Source organism: Panthera tigris, chromosome D1 (assembly GCF_018350195.1).
Source record: "Panthera tigris isolate Pti1 chromosome D1, P.tigris_Pti1_mat1.1, whole genome shotgun sequence".
In the NCBI taxonomy this organism is placed as follows: Eukaryota; Metazoa; Chordata; class Mammalia; order Carnivora; family Felidae; genus Panthera; species Panthera tigris.
The window spans coordinates 98,837,386-98,859,693 of record NC_056669.1 but is presented as its reverse complement, the minus strand read 5'-3'; the positions used below and the strand labels follow the sequence as shown (position 1 = coordinate 98,859,693).

The window sequence follows — 22,308 nt, the reverse complement described above, 5'->3', positions numbered from 1 at the left end:
ACTAGTAGTGCTTTAAATTGTTAAAGTCTTTTACCTGCCAGCAAATGTAAGATGTCTAATATACAAATGAATTACAAACTGGTAAGTGGGGGGGGGAGAGATTTGGTTTCAAACAATTTTTTTTTAATTTTTTTTTTATTTTTACATTTATTTTTGATAGAGCACAAGTGGGGGAGGGGCAGGGAAAGAAGGAGACACAGAATAGGAAGTAGGCTCCAGGCTCTGAGCTGTCAGCACAGAGCCCAATGCGGGGCTCAAACCCACAAACTGTGAGATCATGACCTGAGCTGAAGTCAGACGCCCAACCGACTGAGCCAGTCAGGTGCCCCGGTTTCAAACAATTTGAAAACGCAGAAGGAATATTAATAAGAGCAAGGCCATTATATGATAAGATTAAGTACTTAATATAAACTTTTAGGCCAATAAAAGTTATTGAAAGTGATGTTAAAAGTCACATTATTCTTTACATCAAAGATTAACCAGAGTCAAGAAAAAGTATTTAAATTTGGTTATTTCTTAAATCACTTGATAGCCTCATGACAGAATGATTTATATCCTGTATGCGGACTAGTTTGATAAGCACACATCTAGGTGGTAAGCAAACATAACAGAGAGGTGGTAAGCAAACATAACAGTTTGTGTCTTTTACTCCATTTAAGTTGATGGTAAACCTGTTCTCTTTCGAAGATTCCCACTAAGAGACATCACCAAGCAGAAGAGTAGTTTGGTCCGATATAGATTGTCTACAGGTCTTAACCAGTTTAGAAAGGAGTTTATCAGGTAGTTTAAAATTAATGCTGCTGTGATAGTGAAACCCTTTTTTTCAAAACTCATATTGTGAAGAAACTTTATGTATCCCAGGTTTGATAACCTAGCTTTTATAAGTAATTGAAGTAATGGTATCCTGGAATAGATTAGAAAAGATAAAATAGATGAATGTGAAAGGGAAACTAAAGACTACAGGGTAATGTGGTAAAACAGATTGTTATTTATAGACATTTTAAGAAAGGGGATTATAGAGGATAAGGTTTTTTGGCTTTTTAAAGACAGGTGGATAAGTCATTACGGTTTATTTAATAAAGAAAACAGGCAAAGGAAAAAGAACTAAAATTTTTTTTTCAGATACCGCTGCTATAGGAGTAAGAAAAGTTACGTGATGTACTATATTAGTATTCCTTTTGAATTAATTTTACATGTTTTCTTTTGTAGTAATTGGTGCTGACACTTCAGAAAAAATAGATGAAAATTCAGACAAAGAGATGGAAGTCGAAGAATCTCCAGAGAAGACAAAAGTACCAACAGCACCTAAAGAAGAAGAACAAGATTTGAAAGTATGTATTTAACCTGGCTTGACAAATTTTTAAAAAAACATTTTTAATGTTTATTTTTGAGAGCGAGAGAGTGTCCAAGAAGAGGAGGGGTAGAGAGGGGGGACAGAGGATCCGAAGTGGGCTCTTTGCTGACAGCAGAGAGCCTGATACAGGGCTCAAACTCATGGACCATGAGATCATGACCTGAGCCAAAGTTGGAGGCTTAACCAACTGAGCCACTCAGGCGCCCTGACAAATAGATATTTTTAAAGTTTGTTTTTCTTTTTGAGAATGAGTGTGTGCATGAGCAGGGGAGGGGCACAGAGGGAGAGAGAATCCCAAGCAGGCTGCACACTGGCAGGGCAGAGCCCAAGGCAGGAGTTGATCCCACAAACTATGAGATCATGACCTGAACAGAAGTCAGGAGTTGGATGCTTAACTGATTGAATCACCCAGGCACCCGGACAAATATTTTTAAATTGGGCAACTGTTAAACTACATTCTTTGTTAGCAAGTACTGAAAGTAATCTTTGCTATCTCCAAATATAAGTCATTTATTTAGTTATGTGAAAAGGTCATATTTCAGGCTGTAACACTGAATTAGAAGACTGACTTGATGTAGAGAAATTACCTAAAAATAAATTCTAAATGCTTTAATTGCTTTCTTTTAAAAGTTACGCCTTCTGGGGCGCCTGAGTGGCTCAGTCGGTTAAGCATCCGACTTCGGCTCAGGTCATGATCTCACGGTTCATGGGTTCGAGCCCCGCATTGGGCTCTGTGCTGACAGCTCAGAGCCTGGAGCCTGTTTTGGATTCTGTGTCTCCCTCTGTCTCTGCCCCTCCCCCGCTCACACTCTGTCTCTCTCTGTCTCAAAAATAAATAAACATTAAAAAAAAAATTAAAAAAAAATAAAAGTTATGCCTTCAGGGGCAACTAGGTGGCTCAGTTGGGTAAGTGTTCGACTTCTGCTCAGGTCATGATCTGATGGTTTATGGGTTTCAACCCCACATCAGGTCTTCTGCTGTAAGCACAGAGGCCACTTCAGATTCTCTGTCTCCCTCTCTTTGCCCCACCCATGCGCACGTGCCCATGTTCTCTCCTCTCTCTCATAAGTAAATAAACATTAAAATATGAATAAATGAAATTTAAGCCTTCATTGGAAAGCAATAATAGTGTATCAATGTAGGCTCCTGTAGTTTGGAAGTACTGAAGAGACTAAAAGTCACAAATTTAATTTCTGCGTGTACTTCTCTTTACATAAAGGCTAACTCGGTTCCAATTTTCTTTCTAGCCTGATGTCAAGAGAATTGGACCATATAAATATGTGGTTATTTAAGGATGGTCTGTTGGAAAAATCACATAGTACATTCTTTTGACTCGAAAGAGTTTATCCAGTCACTGGCTAGTGTACAACCATGTGAAAGGGACTGGGAGAATTAATTTTGTTCAGTGCGTAACTGATAAAAGCACTTAGTAATAATTAAATGATAGTTTGGACACTATTGGGAGTTACATCATTTAGCATCTATTTTCACCTGTTTAATTCTATATTGTCTCAAAGTATACATTCAATTTCTCTAGGCTTGTCCTTATTTATCACTTGTTATGTGAAGTATTTTAACATAAATTAGAGTTTTCTACATAACTAGAAATAACTAGAGTTATTTTCATGACTGTTCAGATGCAACTATTTAAGAAGGGCTGTTTCTAGGCAGACCCTTTTTTTTAGTATGTTTAAGAACAAAATAGTTTACATAATACAGAAAAATGTTGCTGATTCAATTTTATTTTTCTCTTTCTTTCCTACATTACAGTTTCAGATTGGAGAACTGGCAAATACCCTGACAAGTAAATTTGAATTCCTAGGCATTAATAGACAGTCCATCTCCAACTTTCATGTGCTGCTCTTACAGACTGAGGTAATTTAGGCATTTATGTATAGTTGGTCTTTGAGTAAAATGCTCTATGTGTAAGGCATTTATCTTATTTTTTTAATCCTAAATTAAAATTTTTAACATTGGTGCAAATCTGAACGACTAACCCAGGAAACAAAACTGTGTATTAGCTAAAGCAAAACGTAACTATGAAGATAAATACTAAGATTTTATGTGTGGGGATACCACCTTCAGTAGGCATATATTCTATTTTATGTTTAAAAAATATTTTTTTATACAAAAATGCTGATTCAAAGGGGGCACATGTGCCCCAATGTTTATGGTAGCACTGTTAACACTAGCCAGATTATGGAAAGAGCCCAAATGTCCATTGACAGATGAATGGATAAAGAAGATGTGGTATCTGTATACAATGGAATATTAGCAATCAGAAACAATGAAATCTTGGCATTTGCAACAGTGCAGATGGAACTAGAGTGTATTATGCTAAGTGAAATTAGAGAAAGACAAATATATGACTTCACGCATATGTGGAATTTAAGATACAAAGCAGGTGAACATATGGGAAGGGAAACAAAAATAATACAAAAATGGGGACAGGGACAAAACATAAGAGACCCTTAAATATAGAGAACAAACAGGGTTGCTGGAGGGATTGTGGGTGGGGGGATGGGCTATAAATGGGCAAGGGGCATTAAGGAAAACGTTTGTTGGGATGAGCACTGGGTGTTACATGTAAGGGATGAACCACTGGATTTTACTCCTGAAATCATTATTGCACTATATACTAACTAACTTGGATGTAAAATAAATAAATAAATGAATGAATGAATGCATTAAATAACACAATGAGCCTAATAACAGATTCACATCAAACTAAAAATAAAAGTTTGGAGTCCTTTTGTAACCTGAATAGTTTACAACATGGTAGAGCAGGATTCAGTAAGGAACTCCTGTAGGAAGCTTACCTCCCTAAGTATTGAACCTTTGCTTTTGATTACTGAACCAAATGAACTCTCTACCAAAAACTAAAATTGCTAGGGAATTAATATAGTCCAAAGGAGAAAAACAAAACTGCTACTCATTTGCACAGATACTGGAGAGCTGGCAGTATAAAAATGTACTAAGGTCCAATCTTGTTTTTCAGAACTGTGTAGAGCAAACAATATTTTATATGAAATTAAGACAGTATTTCTGTGCGTTTTGGGCCTACTTTCCTTTTGTGAGAGTATAGCAATACAGTTGTGGACCAGAAGACCTGTCCCTTTTATTTCTGTCTTCTGATGTAACAGTAAGCCTTTTAACTTATTTCTGTGTTTGTTGATTCTAGACTCGGATTGCAGACTGGAGGGAAGGGGCTCTTAATGGGAACTACCTTAAACGAAAACTTCAAGATGCAGCAGAACAACTAAAACAGTATGAAATAAACGCCACTCCTAAAGGCTGGTCCTGCCACTGGGACAGGTACGCACTCTTCTCCCCTTTTCACCTTTCACCTTTGACATCTCAGACATGATTTGTGATCACCACCACCTGACGACATGACAGCCTGTCCGGAGACTGAGAGCAGCTGCAGTTAGCGGTGCTGGGCAGGCAGAGCACCGCAAGCACTTACAGTTTGGGCCAGCCACACGGAGAAACAAAAAGCAATGTTTAAAGTGTTCCATGTAACGGATTTTTTCCCAAGATGGACAAAGCTGGTTTTTACTCTCCAGAGTGTTGTTGCACGGAGTAGGGCGGGCTTGGGGGTTAAGCGCATGCGAGAGCTCTGTGCGCTTTACAGGACCTCTGGAAGCAACTACTCCTGATTAACCTCGGTGAAGTTAAGGAAAGCTTCGTGCCAGAAGATGTGAATGAAGAACAAGATTACTATCTTCTGCCAGCAGGTCAGATGAAAACATTTCTTTTTATATTTGGCTTTTCTTGATTTTTTTTTTCGTTATTTGAAATCTTTGCTCTTTTATTTTTCAGCTCCCAGATCCTCTCCCTCTCTTTAGCTTTCACTGTGTTTGATATCAAGAGTATGAAATGTGAATTCCACGGTCCAAGAGGGGAAGAGTCACCTTTCGCAAACTTCGTTGTTCTCTTCTTTGGAAGGGAAATTAGTGTTCTAGGAGATTGAGTCCCTTCGTTAATGAAACTTGAAACCCTGTTAAACATTGGCAAAAAACAAAACAAAATGTGAGAGGTGTTTTCTAAGTCATCTGTTGGAGTGAGGGCTCAGGGCTGTATTCACAGAGCTGCTGGCAGTGCAAATAGCTTTGAATTATCCTTGGTTCTTCATCCTCAATTGTCAAAGCTCTTTGTTGCCTTTGTGAATAGCAGTCTGTTAAGAAGAGGTTCGTCCCTGTGAGAGCAGACTGCTGTCCTGGGACAGGACCAAACGGAAGTGTCTTTGTAGGAGAATGGGTCTTAAAACATGTGTTTTCTTTCTTGTAATTTAGGGATCATAGACGATATTTCTATGTAAACGAACAGTCGGGCGAGTCTCAGTGGGAGTTCCCAGATGGTGAGGAGGAAGAGGAAGAAAGCCAAGCACAAGAAAGTAGAGACGAGACTCTTCCTAAACAGACCTTGAAAGACAAAACTGGCACTGATTCAAATTCTACAGAATCTTCTGAGAATTCCACAGGTGGGACAATTTACCCTATATTAATTGGAGAGAAATCCTTTTGGAGAAAAAAAGATTTGTGTTAGTTGGTACCATAAAAGAAGAAAGTAATTCAAATCATAGCGTAAATTTCTAGCTAAAAAATAGTGGCTTAACATAAAAATACAAGAGTTAATACTGAAGAAAACTAAGGCAGGGACTGCTTAGAAATCAGCAGACTATTAATATCAGACTTTGCTAAAAAATAAAATGATGAGCCAATATATTTTGATTTTTAAAAGATTGTCCCATAGGAGCTTCCATCTGCTTTCTAGATAGGATGCTCCCGATTCAGGAATCATTTAATGTACCCAATTAGATCTAACAACAACAAAAAGATTGTCCTATAACCACTCTGTCATGCCACAAAGCCGTGTATCCACTAACAGGAATGTTAATGTTGAGGAACTAGTAACTGAATTGTCAATATCTTTGTGGAGTGATAATAGATTTGTTTTCCCTTTCTGTGGAAAACTTAATCTGTAGATAGTGCAGCCTCATTTTTGCACTCCACTATTCTTACAAGTATGGTTGTTGTAAATCAAAATATTCTGAAGAAATGGTATGAAACTAGGACCATTATTTCAGGGAAGCAAAATAATCATTGGAAATTGCCAACAATATTCTAGCATAAAACAGTCAGGATGGCTCAACCCAGTAGATATTCTCCTAGAGGTCTTTAGTTTTGTTGTATACATTAACTTATTTTTACTTATGTATTTATTTTTTGAGAGTGTGGGGGAGAGGGGCAGAGGGGAAGGGAGCATTTTAAGCAGGCTCTGTCCTGAGCAGGGGGCTCGATATGAAGCTCGATCCTATGACCATGGATCATTACCAAAATCAAGAGTTGGATACTCAACCGACTGAGCCACACAGGCACTCTTTATTTTGTTGTATACGTTTTTAAAAAGGCTTTCATAGCTCCTTAGTTAATAGGAGCTCCTCTAAAGAGGAGTGGCTTGATTTCCACATCTTGGAAGATGCATTTTTGCCCCTCTAAATCCACCATTCTTGGAATGACAGAAATAAGTGAATAGTGAAGCCTAGTCAAGGCTATGATTTTTCATTCTAAAAAACTGGTAGCTGTTTGTTAAAATGACAGTACGTGAAACAGGAGTCTGTGATTTGGCTTTTAAAGTAATAAACATTTAAAGGTAAAGGCATGGAATTTGTTGGTAACATAGGGAGTGGACAGCTGAATTCTTTTGTCCTCTGCTTACGAAAAATGATGTTTTGTATTCTGTTGCTCCCTGATCCCAATTAAAAAGTTCTGATAATGTACCAAATGAAACTGATCATGTTAGATGATTTTTTAATTTCTAAAATAGCCTAGGGGCAGTTATCAGATCACTAAACAAAAAGCCACATTTGGCTGCAGTGATAATTTTGCATGAAGCAAAAGGGTGGTTTTATTTTACTTACTATTTCAGAAATATATTTTCTGAGTTACAGGGTGTCTTAATATTTTCACAAAGGGATTTTCTTTTGATTACTTTCCTCATTCTTTTCTTTTGGTAGTAATGATAGATATGTCTAATAAGTTAGTTTTATCATGTTAACTGAAGTTAGTCCAGTGAAGGCTTGATGGTGGTTCTGGATAGGAGATTCCACTCCTTACTGCTGTCTAATGTCCCTTTCTTGTATGTTACAAAGCTGAGTATTCTAGAATTACCAACTCTTAGGTGTTCTGTGAACACCTTAGAATTATTTTCTCACTTTGTTGAAGACACATAAAGTTGGGTACTGTCTGGTTAAAGGAAGACTGAGACATTCCTATCTGAGTAAAACAATTATGCTGTAGGAAAAAGTCACTGATAAACTGTTTATATTCTTAAGCCTCTTTAATGAGAGCCATTAAAACTTGATAATCTTGATCTAAGTAAAACCCAGATCTTGTACTAAGGTTTTTGGGATTTAAGAGCAATACTGATGGTTATTTAAGCCTGTCAAGAAAGTTTAGTATATTCACTTTGTCAGCCCAGTAGTGGTTAAAATCATGTTTTAAATAAGAAAAATTACTACACTGTGGGGGCAAGGAAGTTTCAAACTTCTGTTCATTTCAGTCTTCGTTCATTGTTTGAATTTAACATCCTGTCTCTAAAGATGAGTGATATTTCAAGATACCTACTGTGTCTGTCTTACTAGGCTTTGTCACTTTGGTTAAATTCAGCTGCTTTTCAAAAGTCTATGGAACTATTATTTATACAGTAACTGCTAAACTGGCCTCTTGGTTCAGAATACTAAGCAAAAATTTTCTCTTTGGAGAAATACAGGAAAACAGTAAAGGGAAGCTTGCCTAGAAATAGAAAAAAACAGGCTCTTGAAGAGCAAAATTTGTATCCCCACACTATTCTAAGCCTGTAACTTTCAAATTTATTAGCATATAATAAACGCTGTGTTTACCTTTATGTTTTTAATTTTAATTTTTTTTTAAATTTACGTTAAGTTAGTTAGCATATAGTGCAATCATGATTTCAGGAGTGGAATCCATTGATTCGTCCCTTACATATAACACCCAGTGCTCATCCCAAAAAGTGTCTTCCTTAATGCCCCTTGCCCATTTAGCCCATCCCCCCACCACAACCCCTCCAGCACCCCTCAGTTTGTTCTCTATATTTAAGGGTCGCTTATGTTTTGTTCCCCTCCCTGTTTTTATATTTTTGCTTCCCTTATGTTCATCTGCTTTGTATCTTAAATTCCACATATGTGTGAAGTCATGATATTTGTCTTTCTCTGACTAATGTCACTTAGCATAATACACTCTAGTCCCATCCTAAAAAAATTTTTTTTTTAGTTTACTCTTTTTTGAGGGAGGGGGAGACAGGGACAGAGAGAGGGGACACAGAATCCAAAGCAGGCTCCAGGCTCTGAGCTCAGCACAGAGCCTGACGTGGGGCTCCAACTCAAGAACAGGGAGATCATGACCTGCGCCAAAGTTGGCCACTTAATCAACTAAGCCACCCAGGTGCCCCCAAAACTGTGTTTTTTAATCTCTCCTTGGATTTCAGACTTGAAAGTTCGCTTAAATGGCAAAATATACCAACTGGGTTATATTTAGAAATGAAGAGAAGCATCGTGTAGAAGGATATCTATTAATATCCAAACTTTGTGTTTAAGCTAAAGGAAGCTATCAGTGTTAAGACACAGCTTTTATGTTTTGAGCAAACTTAGTATGGGATTCAAATATTAACTAAAAATGCTCCTTGTTTGCTGCTAAATTTATCTCCTTATTGACAGTTTAATTAATTCTGATTATCTTTGCTGGAGGTTGTAAACCCCATTTTTAACCTTGAACCTGTATTTCCTTGAGTTGCTTTGCATAGTAGCATTTTGCCATCATAAACATTTCTGTGTTGCATTACGATTTTAGACGAGAGTATGTAAAACTTAGCTTATTCATTTACCTACCAAATGTTGTTGAAGGTTTAGTAGAAGGAAGTTTGATAAATTATTAATTCTCAGTACTTATTACCTTAGTTCTGATGTAATCTTGATGTTCTATTATTATGTAACATAGTAAACTGCCTGGCCATACCCAAACTTTATTCATCTAAAGGTCAGTGTATAAATTCACATTAGGTATGACCAAATAAAAAAGTTAATGAGACTTTTGAAGTCTATTAGCTGGAAAACTGCATTCTTGTTTTCTGGTGAATTTTTTCTTTCAGTGCTCCTTTCCTTTGCTAAGTAAGCAACATCTCAGAATAATTACAGTAACCTTGTAAATCCTATTCTTAAAATCTTTTGTGTAATATTTTTACCTGCTCCATAAAAAGTAAAGCTATCCTAAAAGCCAAATGGTTCATAATGGCTTAGGTTTTACCTTATTGAGAACAGCGTGGTATCTTCAAGCCAAGTAAATAAAGGGTTTTATCCTTGTCATAGAGACTTTTGTTTATGGTATATGGTTATACCATCACTTTTGACCATGAAATTTAACAGGTGATTGCATTTAGATCTCTATTCCATGAAAAGTGAGATTTATTTTTTGTACTATTAAAAAATTTTTTTTCTTAATGTTTATTTTTGAGACAGAGCATGAGCGGGGGAGGGAGGGGCAGAGAGAGAGGGAGACACAGAATCCTTAGTAAGCTCCAGGCTCTCAGCTGTCAGCACAGAGCCTGATGTGGGGCTTGAACCCACAAGCCGTGAGTTCATGACCTGAGCCGAAGGTGGGACACTTAACCGACTGAGCCACCCAGGTGCCCCAAACTGAGATTTATTTAACTGTGATTTCTAAATCTGTTAGATCCCTGGTATTTCACCAAGACTTCTTGGTAAAATAGTACTAGACTAGGAGTCAGACCTAGTCATTGAGAGCTGTATGATCTTGGGCAAGTCATTTCCCTCCTGGGTTTCATTACCTTTGAAATCAGAGAGTTGAACTAGATGATTTCTCATGTCTCTTCTACTCCTAAATTCTATGATTTTTAGGGAGAAAATTCCCTTCAGCATTCCTGGGATATATATCTAATAGTCCCATATATTGTGAAACTTCCCTATTGACGATAAAGAGGGATGGGGAAGGCTACAAGTAAGTATATCCTCCTATTTTCTCTAACCTTTAAAACTTTTCCCAGGAGAGAAAGGACAGTAATTAACTGGCTTTTGCAGAATTTGAGGAAAGCTGATCCTGCAGCTTTTCAGCTATAATTTCTTAACTCAGACTTCAGCAACTTCAGATCTTCTGCATCTCCAAATACCTCTTTTGTGTGTGCCTTTGTTATCCTTTACCTTGAAGATTTGTTTTTCTAAATTTCCCTTTCTCATCACAGAAATAAAAAAAAAATACCTTCCTTGATTTGTGTTGCTGTGGTTTAGCAAATAATTCATACAAAGGTACAAAGGAATGATAGAGTTGACAAGACCACCTTGCAAATGGATTTTTAAAACTTAGTAACCCAGATTAATAAAAGGTATTTTGAATGAGTACTTCTCTGGGTCATCCATGATCAGTTATCTACTCGCTAAAAAATAAAATAACACGGAATCAGAATCACAAATGTACATTATTTACTCCCCTCTTCTTTTTTGAAATAAAGACCCAGAGCATTCCCTTCTAGTTGTGTATGTTGAAACTGTGAATGTTTGAAATAAGAAACTTCAAGCTCAATGACCAAATTTCTCATTGAATTGATGTGATGTACTTCATTTATTTATCCATAAATGTGGACCCAAAGAACACACTAGTATATAACAGCTAGGGCAGGTGCTAACTGTGGGGTTCATAAATTTATATTTCTATGGAAGCATTTTTGAACTGAATTGCTTAATATTTCAGTAGTATGAGTGTAGAGAATAGATGCCTGTAGGTCCAGTTGTCTCACTAGGCAGTTGAACATTGTTGTGAATGTAAGCCATGGAGCTTTTGTCTTGCCCTTTTCCTGACTCCTATTTATTTTCATAGGTTCTCTTTGTAAAGAGTCCTTTTCTGGCCAAGTTTCTTCTTCATCACTCATGCCACTTACTCCATTCTGGACTCTCCTTCAGTCGAATGTGCCTGTGCTTCAACCTCCATTACCTTTGGAAATGCCACCACCCCCACCTCCACCCCCAGAGTCCCCTCCTCCCCCTCCCCCTCCCCCTCCTCCTGTAGAAGATGGTGAGATCCAGGAGGTAGAGATGGAGGATGAGGGAAGTGAAGAGCCTCCTGCCCCAGGAACAGAGGAGGATACTCCATTGAAACCTTCCACACAAACCACAGTTGTAACTAGCCAGGTGAGAAATGCTCTTTGGCATTCCGAAGGGTTTCTGGGGACTGGGGCATGACTGACACCATGTTTTATATTAGAAGAGGATGTTTAACTAGAGCTTTTAGCCACTGACTAGATTCTCTTCTGTTTCAGAGTTCAGTTGATTCTGCCGTCTCTAGTTCTCCTTCCACTAAAGCGATAAAAAGAAAAGCCACAGAAATTAGTAATGCAGTAGTTCAGAGATCAGCTACCATTGGTAGTTCTCCAGTCCTCTACAGCCAGTCAGCTATAGCTGCAGGTAAGCATTGTGATTGAAATCTGTTTTCCTGAACATATTACATCTTTGTTTTTGGAATTAGGTGTCATAAAAGGCTTTTAGATATCGTGTAAAGGCTTTTCATTTCAAGAACTCCTTATATGTTTTTCTTTCAGTTACTAAAAACTACTGTTAACAATTTGACATGTTCCATATTGTTTTCTGTGCACTTACATGACATCAGTAATTTTGATAATTTAAGTACCTTAATGCTGAAGTGCCTGGCTGGCTCAAGTCCGTAGAACATGGAACTCTTGATCATGGGGTCACGAGTTCAAGCACCACGTTGGGCTTAGAGCTTTTTTTTTTTTTTAAAAGAAAAAAGTACCATAATACTAAAGTATTCAGAAATATTTTGCTGCCAGAAAATGTGGCTGTATTTTTTGAGGAGAAGGTATATTGGCATCATTTTATAGGTGATCTAACCCCCAAATCCCTTTTCTATCTTTGTTTCTGCTTTGTCAAAGTGTCCTTCTTAATAGTTTTATTTTATGGCTTGTATGTTAGGTCATCAGGCAGCAGGGATTGGACACCAGTCTGCAGGGATTGGACACCAGGCAATATCTGTTAGCCATCCAGCAACAGGAATGGGTCATCAAGCCAGAGGAATGGCCCTACAGTCAAATTACCTAGGACTAGCAACAGCTCCTGCAATCATGAGCTATGCTGAATGTTCTGTCCCAATGGCAGTGACTCCCACATTGCAGCCAGTCCAGGCCCGAGGTGCTGTGCCTACCACTGCCATTATTGAACCACCACCTCCTCCTCCTCCGCCACCACCACCACCACCGCCGCCAGCTCCCAAAATGCCACCATCTGAGAAGACAAAAAAAGGAAAGAAAGATAAGGTACAGTAAATCTCTCCCAAGTTTTTATTTAAAAATTTTTTATTATTGAAGTGATATTCATGTAAAAACCAACATTTTAAAGTATATAATTCAGTAGCATGTAGAAGTATGAGTTCTCCAACTTTGTATGTAATTTTCAATATTGACTATTTAGGCCCCCTTGTAATTTGATACTAATTTATTCAGCTTTTCTATTTATGCATAAAAAGCCAGTGGAGTTTTGATAGGGATTGCATTTCATGTCTGAATTGTTTGGGTCATACTGCCATTTTAACAATATTGGATTTTTCAGTCTGTGAACACAAGATTCTTTCCATTTATTTAGGTCTTCAGGGTTTTTTGGGGGTTTTTTTTGGCAATTTTTTGTAATTTTCAGTGTAGAAGTCTTTTACTTCCTTTCCTAAATTTACTCTTAGGTATTTTATTCTTTATTCTGTTGGATACTATCATAAGTGATCGTTTATTTGGTTTACAGTTTTAGCATTGTATAACGTCCTTTTTCATCTTTTGTAACAGTTTTTTACTTAGTCTCTTTTATATTAATGTTGTTAACCCTTGCTTTCTTTTGGTTACTATTTGCATGGAGTCTGTTTGTCCTTTTACTTTAAATCTGTGTATATCCTTAGATAGAAAATTAACGTTTTACAGACATCACCACTTCAATTCTGTTTTTTTGTTTATTTGTTTTGAGGGAGAGTGCGCACTTGCGGATGGGGCAGAGAGAGAGAGGGAGAGAATATCTCAAGCAGACTCCACCACTGTCAGCACAGAGCCAGGCATGGGCTCAATCCACAAACTGTGAGATCATGTCCTGAGCCAAAATCAATAGTCAGACCCTTAACTGACTTGAGTCACTCAGGCTCCCTATTCAGTTCTGTTTTTTTAAATCCATTCTGCCAGAATACATCTTTTAATTGGAGAGATTTATTTACATCAGTAAATTACTAATTTATTATCAGTAGTTACTGACAGGGAAGGACTTACTGTTGCCATTTTGTTACTTGTTTTCTGTATGTATTCTGAAGATTTTTTTGTCCTCATTTCTCCTCTCACTGCCACCTTTTGTGTTTAGTTGACTTTTTTAATGACACATTTTGATTTTCTTGTCATTTCCTTTAGCATATGTTCTATATTCATTTTCTTTATGTTTTTTATTTTTATTTTTTAACGTTTATTTATTTTTGAGACCGAGAGAGACAGCATGAACGGGGGAGGGTCAGGGAGAGAGGGAGACACAGAATCTGAAACAGGCTCCAGGCTCTGAGCCATCAGCACAGAGCCTGACGCGGGGCTTGAACTCACGAACCATGAGATCATGACCTGAGCCGAAGTCGGACGCTTAACCGAGCGAGCCACCCAGGCGCCCCTCTTTTTTTTTTTTTTTTAAGATCTTTTTAAAAAGTGTTTTGTTTTTTTTTTAATGTGTATTTATTTTTGAGAGAGAGACAGAATACGAGTGGGTTAGGGGCAGAGAGGGGGAGACACAGAATCCGAACCAGGCTCCAGGCTCTGAGCTGTCAGCACAGAGCCCGACGTGAGGCTCGAACTCACGAGCTGTGAGATCATGACCTGAGCTGAAGTTGGACGCTCAACTGACTAAGCCACCTAGGCGCCCTTATATTCATCTTCTTTATGAAATCATGGGTATTATATGTAATGTGCTTAAGTTATAATCAGTTTTAAACTGATACATTCTATTGCAGACAAAAATCACTCCTATATAGCTGCATCCCACTCCATTATGTTATTGGTGTTATAAATTATATTTCTACATACTGTGTGCCCAGTAACATAGCTTTGTAATTACTTTTTATGCTTTTGTCTTTTAAATTCTGTAGAAGAATAAAAAGTAAGAGTTACAAACCAAAACCACAATCCTACTGATTTTCATATTCATGTGTTTATCAGAGAACTTTATTTTTTGTATGACAACTTAGGTATTTAGCATCATTTCACTTCAACTTGAAGAACTCCCTTATGCATTTATTGTAGGATAGGTCAAGCAATAATGAACCACAGAGCTTTTGTTTATTTAGGAGTATCTTAATTTCTTCTTCATTTTTGAAGGAAAGTGTTGCCTGTACAGAATTCTCAACTTTTTTTTTTTTTCTTTGATCACTTTAAATATATCATCCTGCTGCCTTTGGCCTGCACCATTTCTTCCAGAAATCCTGATAATCTTATTGAGGAACCTTTGTACATGACAGGTCATTTTTCTTTTGCTGCTTTCATGATTCTCTTTGGTTTCTGACAAGTTATGTGTCACAGGGTGATCTTTTGGGGCTTATTCTACTTGGAGTTTGTTAGACCTCTTGGGTATGTATATCCATGTCTTCATTAAATTTGAGTAGTTTTTAGCTATTATTTCTTTTTAATTTTTTAAAAATTTATTTTGGAAATAGAGCATGCAGACAAGCAGGAGAGAGGGGCAGAGGGAGAAAGGGAGAGAATCTTAAGCAGGCTCCATGCTCAGCACAGAACCCAACATGGGGCTCAGTCCCACATGACCCTGGGATCATGATTTGAGCCAAAATCAAGAGTTGGATGCTCAACCAGCTGAGACACCTGGGTGCCCCTTGGCTATTCTTTTTTTTGTTTATTTATTTTGAGAGAGAGAGCACGCACACTAGTGGGAGAGGGGGAGAGACAGAATCCCAAGCTGATGCCACACTGTCAGTTAAGAGCCCAGCATAAGGGTCAATATCACAAACCATGAGATCATGACCTGAGCTGAAATCCAGAGTCAGACACTTAACCGACTGAGCCACCCAGGCACTGTGGCTTAAAATATTTTATTTCTTAAAATAAGTTCTGCCGTTTTCTTTCCATATTCCTAGGATTCCCATAATGCATGTATTAGTCCACTTAATGGTGTATTATAAATTACTTAGATTCTGTTCACTTTGCTTCATTTTCTTTTTTTAATCTCTGAAAATGCACTTATGTATTTTCTTCAAATTCTTATATAAATTCTAATTAGTTAACATATACAGTGCAATATCGGTTTCAGGAGTAGAATTCAATGGTTCACAGTGTTTTTCTTTTTGCTCTGCAGACTCTGTAATTTCAAATGACCTACCGTCAATTTTGCTGATCCTTTCTTCTGCCTATCAGAGTTGGCTGTTGAGCTAATGAATTTTTCAGTTCACATTTTTCAGCTTCAGAATTTCTATTTGGTTTGCATTTTCTTATAGCTACCTGTTTGTTGATAATCTCATTCATGTGTGATTTTCCTGATTTCCTTTAGTTCTTTGCCTTTATTTTTCTTTAGCTCTTTGAATACATTTCAGACAACTGTTTTAAGGTCTTTAGTGAGTCTGAAGTATGTATTTATGGTTGGTTTCTAGAGATTTATTTTGTTCCTTTGAATGCACATGTTTGCCAGTTTCATCTGTGCTTTGTGATTTTTTTCTTTGTTGAAAATGAGGCATTTGGCAAAACAATTGTCTCTCCCAGTCTTTGCACATGCGTTCTCTTTGTGGAAAGACCTTCATTAAGAAGCCCAGCATGAAGGTTTAGATCTCTTTGGGCCTTTTCTGGGCATCTATATCCCCTGTGTAGATTTTTTTTTTTTTTTCAACGTTTTTTATTTATTTTTGGGACAGAGAGAGACAGAGCATGAACGGGGGAGGGGCAGAGAGAGAGGGAGACACAGAATCGGAAACAGGCTCCAGGCTCCGAGCCATCAGCCCAGAGCCTGACGCGGGGCTCGAACTCACGGACCGCGAGATCGTGACCTGGCTGAAGTCGGACGCTTAACCGACTGCGCCACCCAGGCGCCCCTTTTGTTTTTTTTTTTTTTAAGAGTGTGCAAGCATAAGAGAGAGGTAGGGGGGAGACAGAGAATCTTAAGCATGTCCCAAGTTCAGTGCAGAGCCCGACGCAAGACTCAGTTCTACGACCCTGGGATCATGATTTGAGCCAAAATCAAGAGTCAGACACTCAACCAACCAAGCCACCCAAGAGGCCCCCCATCTGTATACATTTAATTTATTATTATTATTTTTTTTTTAGTTTATGTATTTTGAAAGAGAGAGAACTTGTGTGCGAGCAAGCAGGGGAGGGGGAGAGAGAATTCCAAGCAGGCTCTTTGCTGTTAGCACAGAGCTGGACGTGAAGTTCGAACCTGCAAATCATGAGATCATGACCTGAGTTGAAACCAAGAGCCGGGTGCTCAATCAACTGAGCCACCCAGATGCCCCTAATTTTCATCTTCCTGTCTTACACCTTCTTTTTTCCTAGGAGCTTTATATGTTGTTTAGTATTCCTCTGCCCATAATCTCTGCTCCTAGGTATCCACAAGACTGCAGTTTCCCTGTGGTTTTCACAATGCTGCAGTACCTGCTGCTGCCTTTCGTGGCTTCCAACCTGAGATTCAAAATATGCTGCCATTACCGCTTGAGCTCCAAGTTAGTCAATGTACCGAAACCAGTCCTTCAGGCAGCCGCAGACAGAAGAGAGAATATTTTACTCTTTTCCTTCCCTCCTCAGGTAGGGAACTGAGAATTGGGCTGTTTCATCCCAACCACACAGGAGAGGGTGGTGCAAAGGCAAGCAAACATGCCACAAAATCTCCTACCGTTTTGAGTGTGACTTTTTTTTTTGTTTGTTTGTTTGTTTTTAGATTTTATTTTTATGTATTCTCTAGACCTAACATGGGTCTCAAACTTAAAACCCTGAGATCAAGAGTCCTATACTCTACCTACTGAGCTAGGCAGGTGTCTCAAGTGTGGCTTCTTGATTGAGTGTTCTTTGTTTGCTGCAGATCTTCATCTTGTTTCCAGAGTTCCCATAAAGCAATTTTAGTCTGTATTTGTTTTCATAATGTTTCCTTGGGGAAACAGGGCCTGGAGCTTCATGGCCTTCCATTTTACTGATGTCACGTCACATTCAGTGGCCACTTTTGAATGCCCTGATTACCCAAAGTTTCTCATCAGCTTTTTCTCTGTGTTGGCACTTTATCTGCCTGAACCAGAATCATTTCTCTAGGGATCAGCAGGGCAAATTCATTTGCCTTACCATGGTTAAAGGAACCTTACTGAATGAGATATGTGTTCACACAGAATAGGCCATGTGATTCCACTTGAAACCCCTTGTCCAGGTTAGTATTATGGTTTCAGAAATTATCCGGAAACAAAGTAAATATTATGGAAGTCAATGATAACAATTAGAACACTGTCTTTAATATAGTGTCAAGGTCTATACTATAGCATATATGGTTCTCCTGAGCCAACATACTGTTTACCACCTCCATATCTTTGCTTTGTCTACCAGTCCCACTACTTTTTGTTCTTTACACAATTAAATGTTAGAACAACGAGTGCTGGGGAATCATTTCTTGTACGAAGCCTTCCTTGACACTCTTTCTCCAATTCTCCAAAGATTTCATGCAGTAAGTAATTTCTTAGCCGGTCATGCTTTAATGCTTTTGTAAATAATACTTTAGGAAATCCAGAATTCTAATTTGTTAATATGTCATTTTTTTATGTACTTCATATTAAAACAACGATAATCTTATCTTTCTTGTTACAGGCCATTTTAAAAGAATATAAAATAATATACTTCCTTGGATGTTTAAGAATATTTGAAATGCATGTTTTCAATCTTGTTGCTGAAGAATTTTGTGTGCAGCTTACTAGAAAATAAGCTAGGGGCGCCTGGATGGCTTAGTTGGTTAAGTGTCTGACTCTTGGTTTCGGTTCACGTCATGATCTCACAGTTCATGAGTTCAAGCTCCACAGCAGAGCCTGCTTCAGATCCTCTGTCCCCCTTTCTCTCTGCTCCTCCCCTGCATGTGTTCTCTCAAGAATAAAATAAAACATTTATTAAAAATATCAAGTGTCCTAGGGGTGCCTGGGTGGCTTAGTCGGTTAAGCACCAAACTTCTGCTCAGGTCATGATCTCAAGGTTTGTGGGTTCGAGCCCTGCATCGGGCTCTGTGCTGACAGCTTAGAGCCTGGAGCTTGGTTCAGATTCTGTGTCTCCCTCTCTCTGTACCTCCCCTGTTCACGCTCTGTCTCTTTCTCAAAAATAAACGTTAAAAAAAAAATTTAAATACCAAGTGCCCTTAAAAAAAAAAAAAAAAAGGCTAGAAAACAAGTCCTAGCCATTGGATCTTTATTCATCTGACTGCCTGTTCCCCTGTAAAAATGTGCTGGAACAGCCATTGCAGGGGCCCCTGGGTGGCTCAGTTGGTTAAGTGTCCAAGTTTGGCTCCAGTCATCATTTCATGGTTCTTGTGTTCAAGCCCCGTGTCGGGCTCTGTGCTGATAGTGCGGAGCCTGCTTGGAATTCTCTCCCCCTCTTTCTGCCCCTGTCTAACTTGCACTTTATCTCTCTCAAAATAAGTGAACTTTAAAAAGAAAAAAACAGCCAGTATAATTCTTTATCCATGGTTTTGGATGTGATTGGCAATAAATAACTTCTAAAACAACTTATTTTCCCATGACAGGAATCAAATGTGATAAAAATTTTTTTCACAAAACCCATAGAAGTCAAAAGGAAACAACAGTGACTCTACCTAGAGCTTTGGATTTTAGTCATGTTTGACAGTGTTCAGTGAGAGGTCATACCTCACCGAGCCCTCTGTCCACATATGACCGTTACTAGTTCATGTTACTTTTTACATGTATGGTTCCGTGCTAACCCCAGGTGGGCTGTTTTGGAGCTTATTGGCAGGGTATGTATGCAGTGTGTGAGGCTGAACCACAGGTGAAATGACAGCCTAGAGTGTGGGGGTGTGTGGGGCTAAAGGTGTAAACACAACAGATGGAGCACTAAGTTCTCCAGAACGTTAAGAACTGTCCATTACAGTCAAAATACGGTATTGAGCAGAGAGCAAAGTAATAGAAGAAAGACTGAAAATCTAAAACTTACTTTCTCAGATTTTGGGGAATTAAGAAATATCTCTCAAGTACAGGCAGGAAAAACAGGGTGGGCCCCCATACCTGGTCCAAGATGAGCCCAGCAGCGGTTAATCACACCTACCACTCAACTGCTTGTTGTGTTTCTAGTGTAACCTGGTCAGGTCTTCAAGTACATAGCTCTTCAAAATATAGGGATAAAAAACATGTTTCCCCCCATGTCTGATACAGGAGCCTTTGAATTTCCCATAACTAATCACAGATTCAACAAATTTGGTTTTTGGTTTTATTTATTTTTTTAACATGATCAGGTTTTTTTTGTTTTTAATGTTTATTTATTTATTTTTGAGAAGGGAGTGTGCAAGAATGAGTAGGGGAAGGGCAGAGAGAGATGGAGAATCCGAAGCAGGCTCCAGACTCCGAGCCGTTAGTGCAGAGCCTGATGTGCGGGTTCTAACTCATGAACTGTGAGATCATGAACTGAGCCAAAGCCAGATGCTTAACTGAGTGAGCCACCCAGATGCAGGTGCCCCTCAACAAGTATATTTTTGAGGCATACTATTTGTCAGGCATTCTCCCCAGAAGCTGGGGACGCAGAAGTGAATCAAATGTTTGTGGGGGAATACAAAAGAATACAAACCAAAGAAGTGGGGGAATGGGGTCGGGGAGACAGATAAGCAAATGCATACATGTTTGGTGCTTTAAAATGCAGTGAGAAAAAACAAGCAGTGTCAGGACAGAAAGTGGTCTTTGGGAGGTGGTGCTGTTTCCAGTTAGGTTGGTCGGGGAAGGCCTCTTTGCTAGGGTGCCTTTGATCAGAAGCCTGATGATAGTGATAGAGCAAACCGTGTTGGATATATGTAGGCCTACTTTTGCTACTTTCACAAGATTTTTTTTTTTATTCTGAAAGTAAATACTTACTATAGAAAAAATTTAGAAAATGAAGATGAACCAAAAAACTTTTATTATATCTCCTCTTAGAACCATTAATATTTTGATACATCTTGCTTTGTAAATATTTGTTGTCATTGACTTTGTTGCTGTTTCCAGGAAAGCTGGTCATTTGTTTCTCAGCTCTATTTTACTTAATGTGAACACTGCATTTAGTTAAAATTTGCAAGAGGAAACACTGTAATTCTGAGATAAGGGCAACAGTTTTGAATTCCATAGAATAATGAGGCTGAAGGAAATTTTTCTGACCTAATTTTATAAAAACACATTTATGGGTTTGTTTTTTTTTCCAGTTTTTAGAATTTTGACCAAGCATTAATTAGATTTATAGTTGGTAGAAATTTCGGGCAAGAATTTATAATAGTATTTATTTTTTGTGTTTCTGTCCTTTTGATTTTTTTTTTTTGTCCTTTTGATTTTAAAGTTTATTTATTCCTTAGATGTAAGAAGAACCTTGATCTTGTGTGGATCTTATTTCCGTATTTTATGTATTTTCTTCCTTCTGACCTTTACCCTTTGTTCTAGGCAAAGAAGAGTAAAACCAAAATGCCATCTTTGGTAAAGAAGTGGCAGAGTATCCAGCGTGAGTTAGATGAAGAGGAGAACTCTAGTTCCAGTGAAGAGGACCGGGAATCAACTGCACAGAAGCGAATCGAAGAGTGGAAACAGCAGCAGCTGGTCAGGTAAACAAAAGCCCCCAGATGAGTGGGTTATGGTGGTGGTTTTAAAGCAGCAGTCATATTCTTTAAATCACAATCCTTAATTTTTGATATATTTTACAAACCTTTATCTAAAAGTTTATAAGTCATAATGATTATTTCCCTGTGAGAATTATGATCTACCCTTTTTCAAAATTATAGATATCAAGAGTTTAAAATTGTTTTTAATGTTTATTTTTGAGAGAGAAAGACCATATGAGTGGGGGAGGGGCCAAGAGTGAGGGAGACACAGAATCCAAAGGAGGTTCCAGCCTCTAAGCTGTCAGCACAGAGCCAGACCCAGGGCTCAAACCCACAAACTGTGAGATCATGACATGAGCTGAAGCCGGGCACTTAACCGACTGAGCTATCCAGGCATCCCAGAGATAACAGTTTTAATACTTTATCCTACTGATTGTTTCTCTTAAGCAAAAAGACTGTCTTTAACATACCTGTCTTAGCATACCAGGAAAAATACCTGTCCCACTTACCATGTAGATCCAATAGACCCTTTCATAAATTTTTTTTGAAATTATTTTACAGGGGCACCTGGTGGCCCAGTCGGTTAGGCATCTTGATTCTTGATTTCAGCTCAGGTCATGATTTCACGGTTCATGGGATAGAGCCCCACGTTGGGCTCTGTACTGATAGGGCCTACTTGGGATTCTCTCTTTCTCTCTCTGCTCTCTCCCCCTCTCATACTTGCATGCATGCCCTTTCTCTCTCAAAATAAATAAACATTTAAAAAATTATTTTGCAAATAATTTACAGAAGTTAAAGGGAGGGGGAGGGGGTGTGCCTGGCTGGCTAGTCAGTAGAGAATACAACTCTTAATCTTGGGGTTGTGTTCAAGCCCCACTTTTATTATTTTTTTAATATTTTATTTATTTTTTAGAGAGACAGAATGGGAGTGGGGGAGGGGCAGAGAGAGAGGGAGACACAGAATCCACAGCAGGCTCCAGGCTCCGAGCTGTCAGCACAAGAGCCTGATGTGGGGCTTGAAATCTTGAACCGTGAGGTCATGACCTGAGCCCAAGTCGGACGCTTAACCGACTGAGCCACACAGGCGCCCCTGTTCAAGCCC

At 38.5% G+C, this 22,308-nt stretch overlaps 1 protein-coding gene across 3 annotated transcripts in view; it reads left to right on the top strand.

The window, feature by feature from the left end:
- Positions 1-22,308, top strand: part of FNBP4 (formin binding protein 4) — a 44,547-nt gene that overhangs the window by 19,002 nt on the left and 3,237 nt on the right. For all 3 annotated transcript variants that reach the window (XM_042957713.1, XM_042957712.1, XM_042957714.1), the window contains exons 9-16: positions 1,210-1,331; positions 3,125-3,229; positions 4,536-4,669; positions 5,650-5,837; positions 11,263-11,573; positions 11,702-11,846; positions 12,372-12,712; positions 21,052-21,209. In XM_042957713.1, the coding sequence (XP_042813647.1) occupies positions 1,210-1,331; positions 3,125-3,229; positions 4,536-4,669; positions 5,650-5,837; positions 11,263-11,573; positions 11,702-11,846; positions 12,372-12,712; positions 21,052-21,209 (1,504 nt within the window). The remainder of the gene's footprint in view (positions 1-1,209; positions 1,332-3,124; positions 3,230-4,535; positions 4,670-5,649; positions 5,838-11,262; positions 11,574-11,701; positions 11,847-12,371; positions 12,713-21,051; positions 21,210-22,308) is intronic.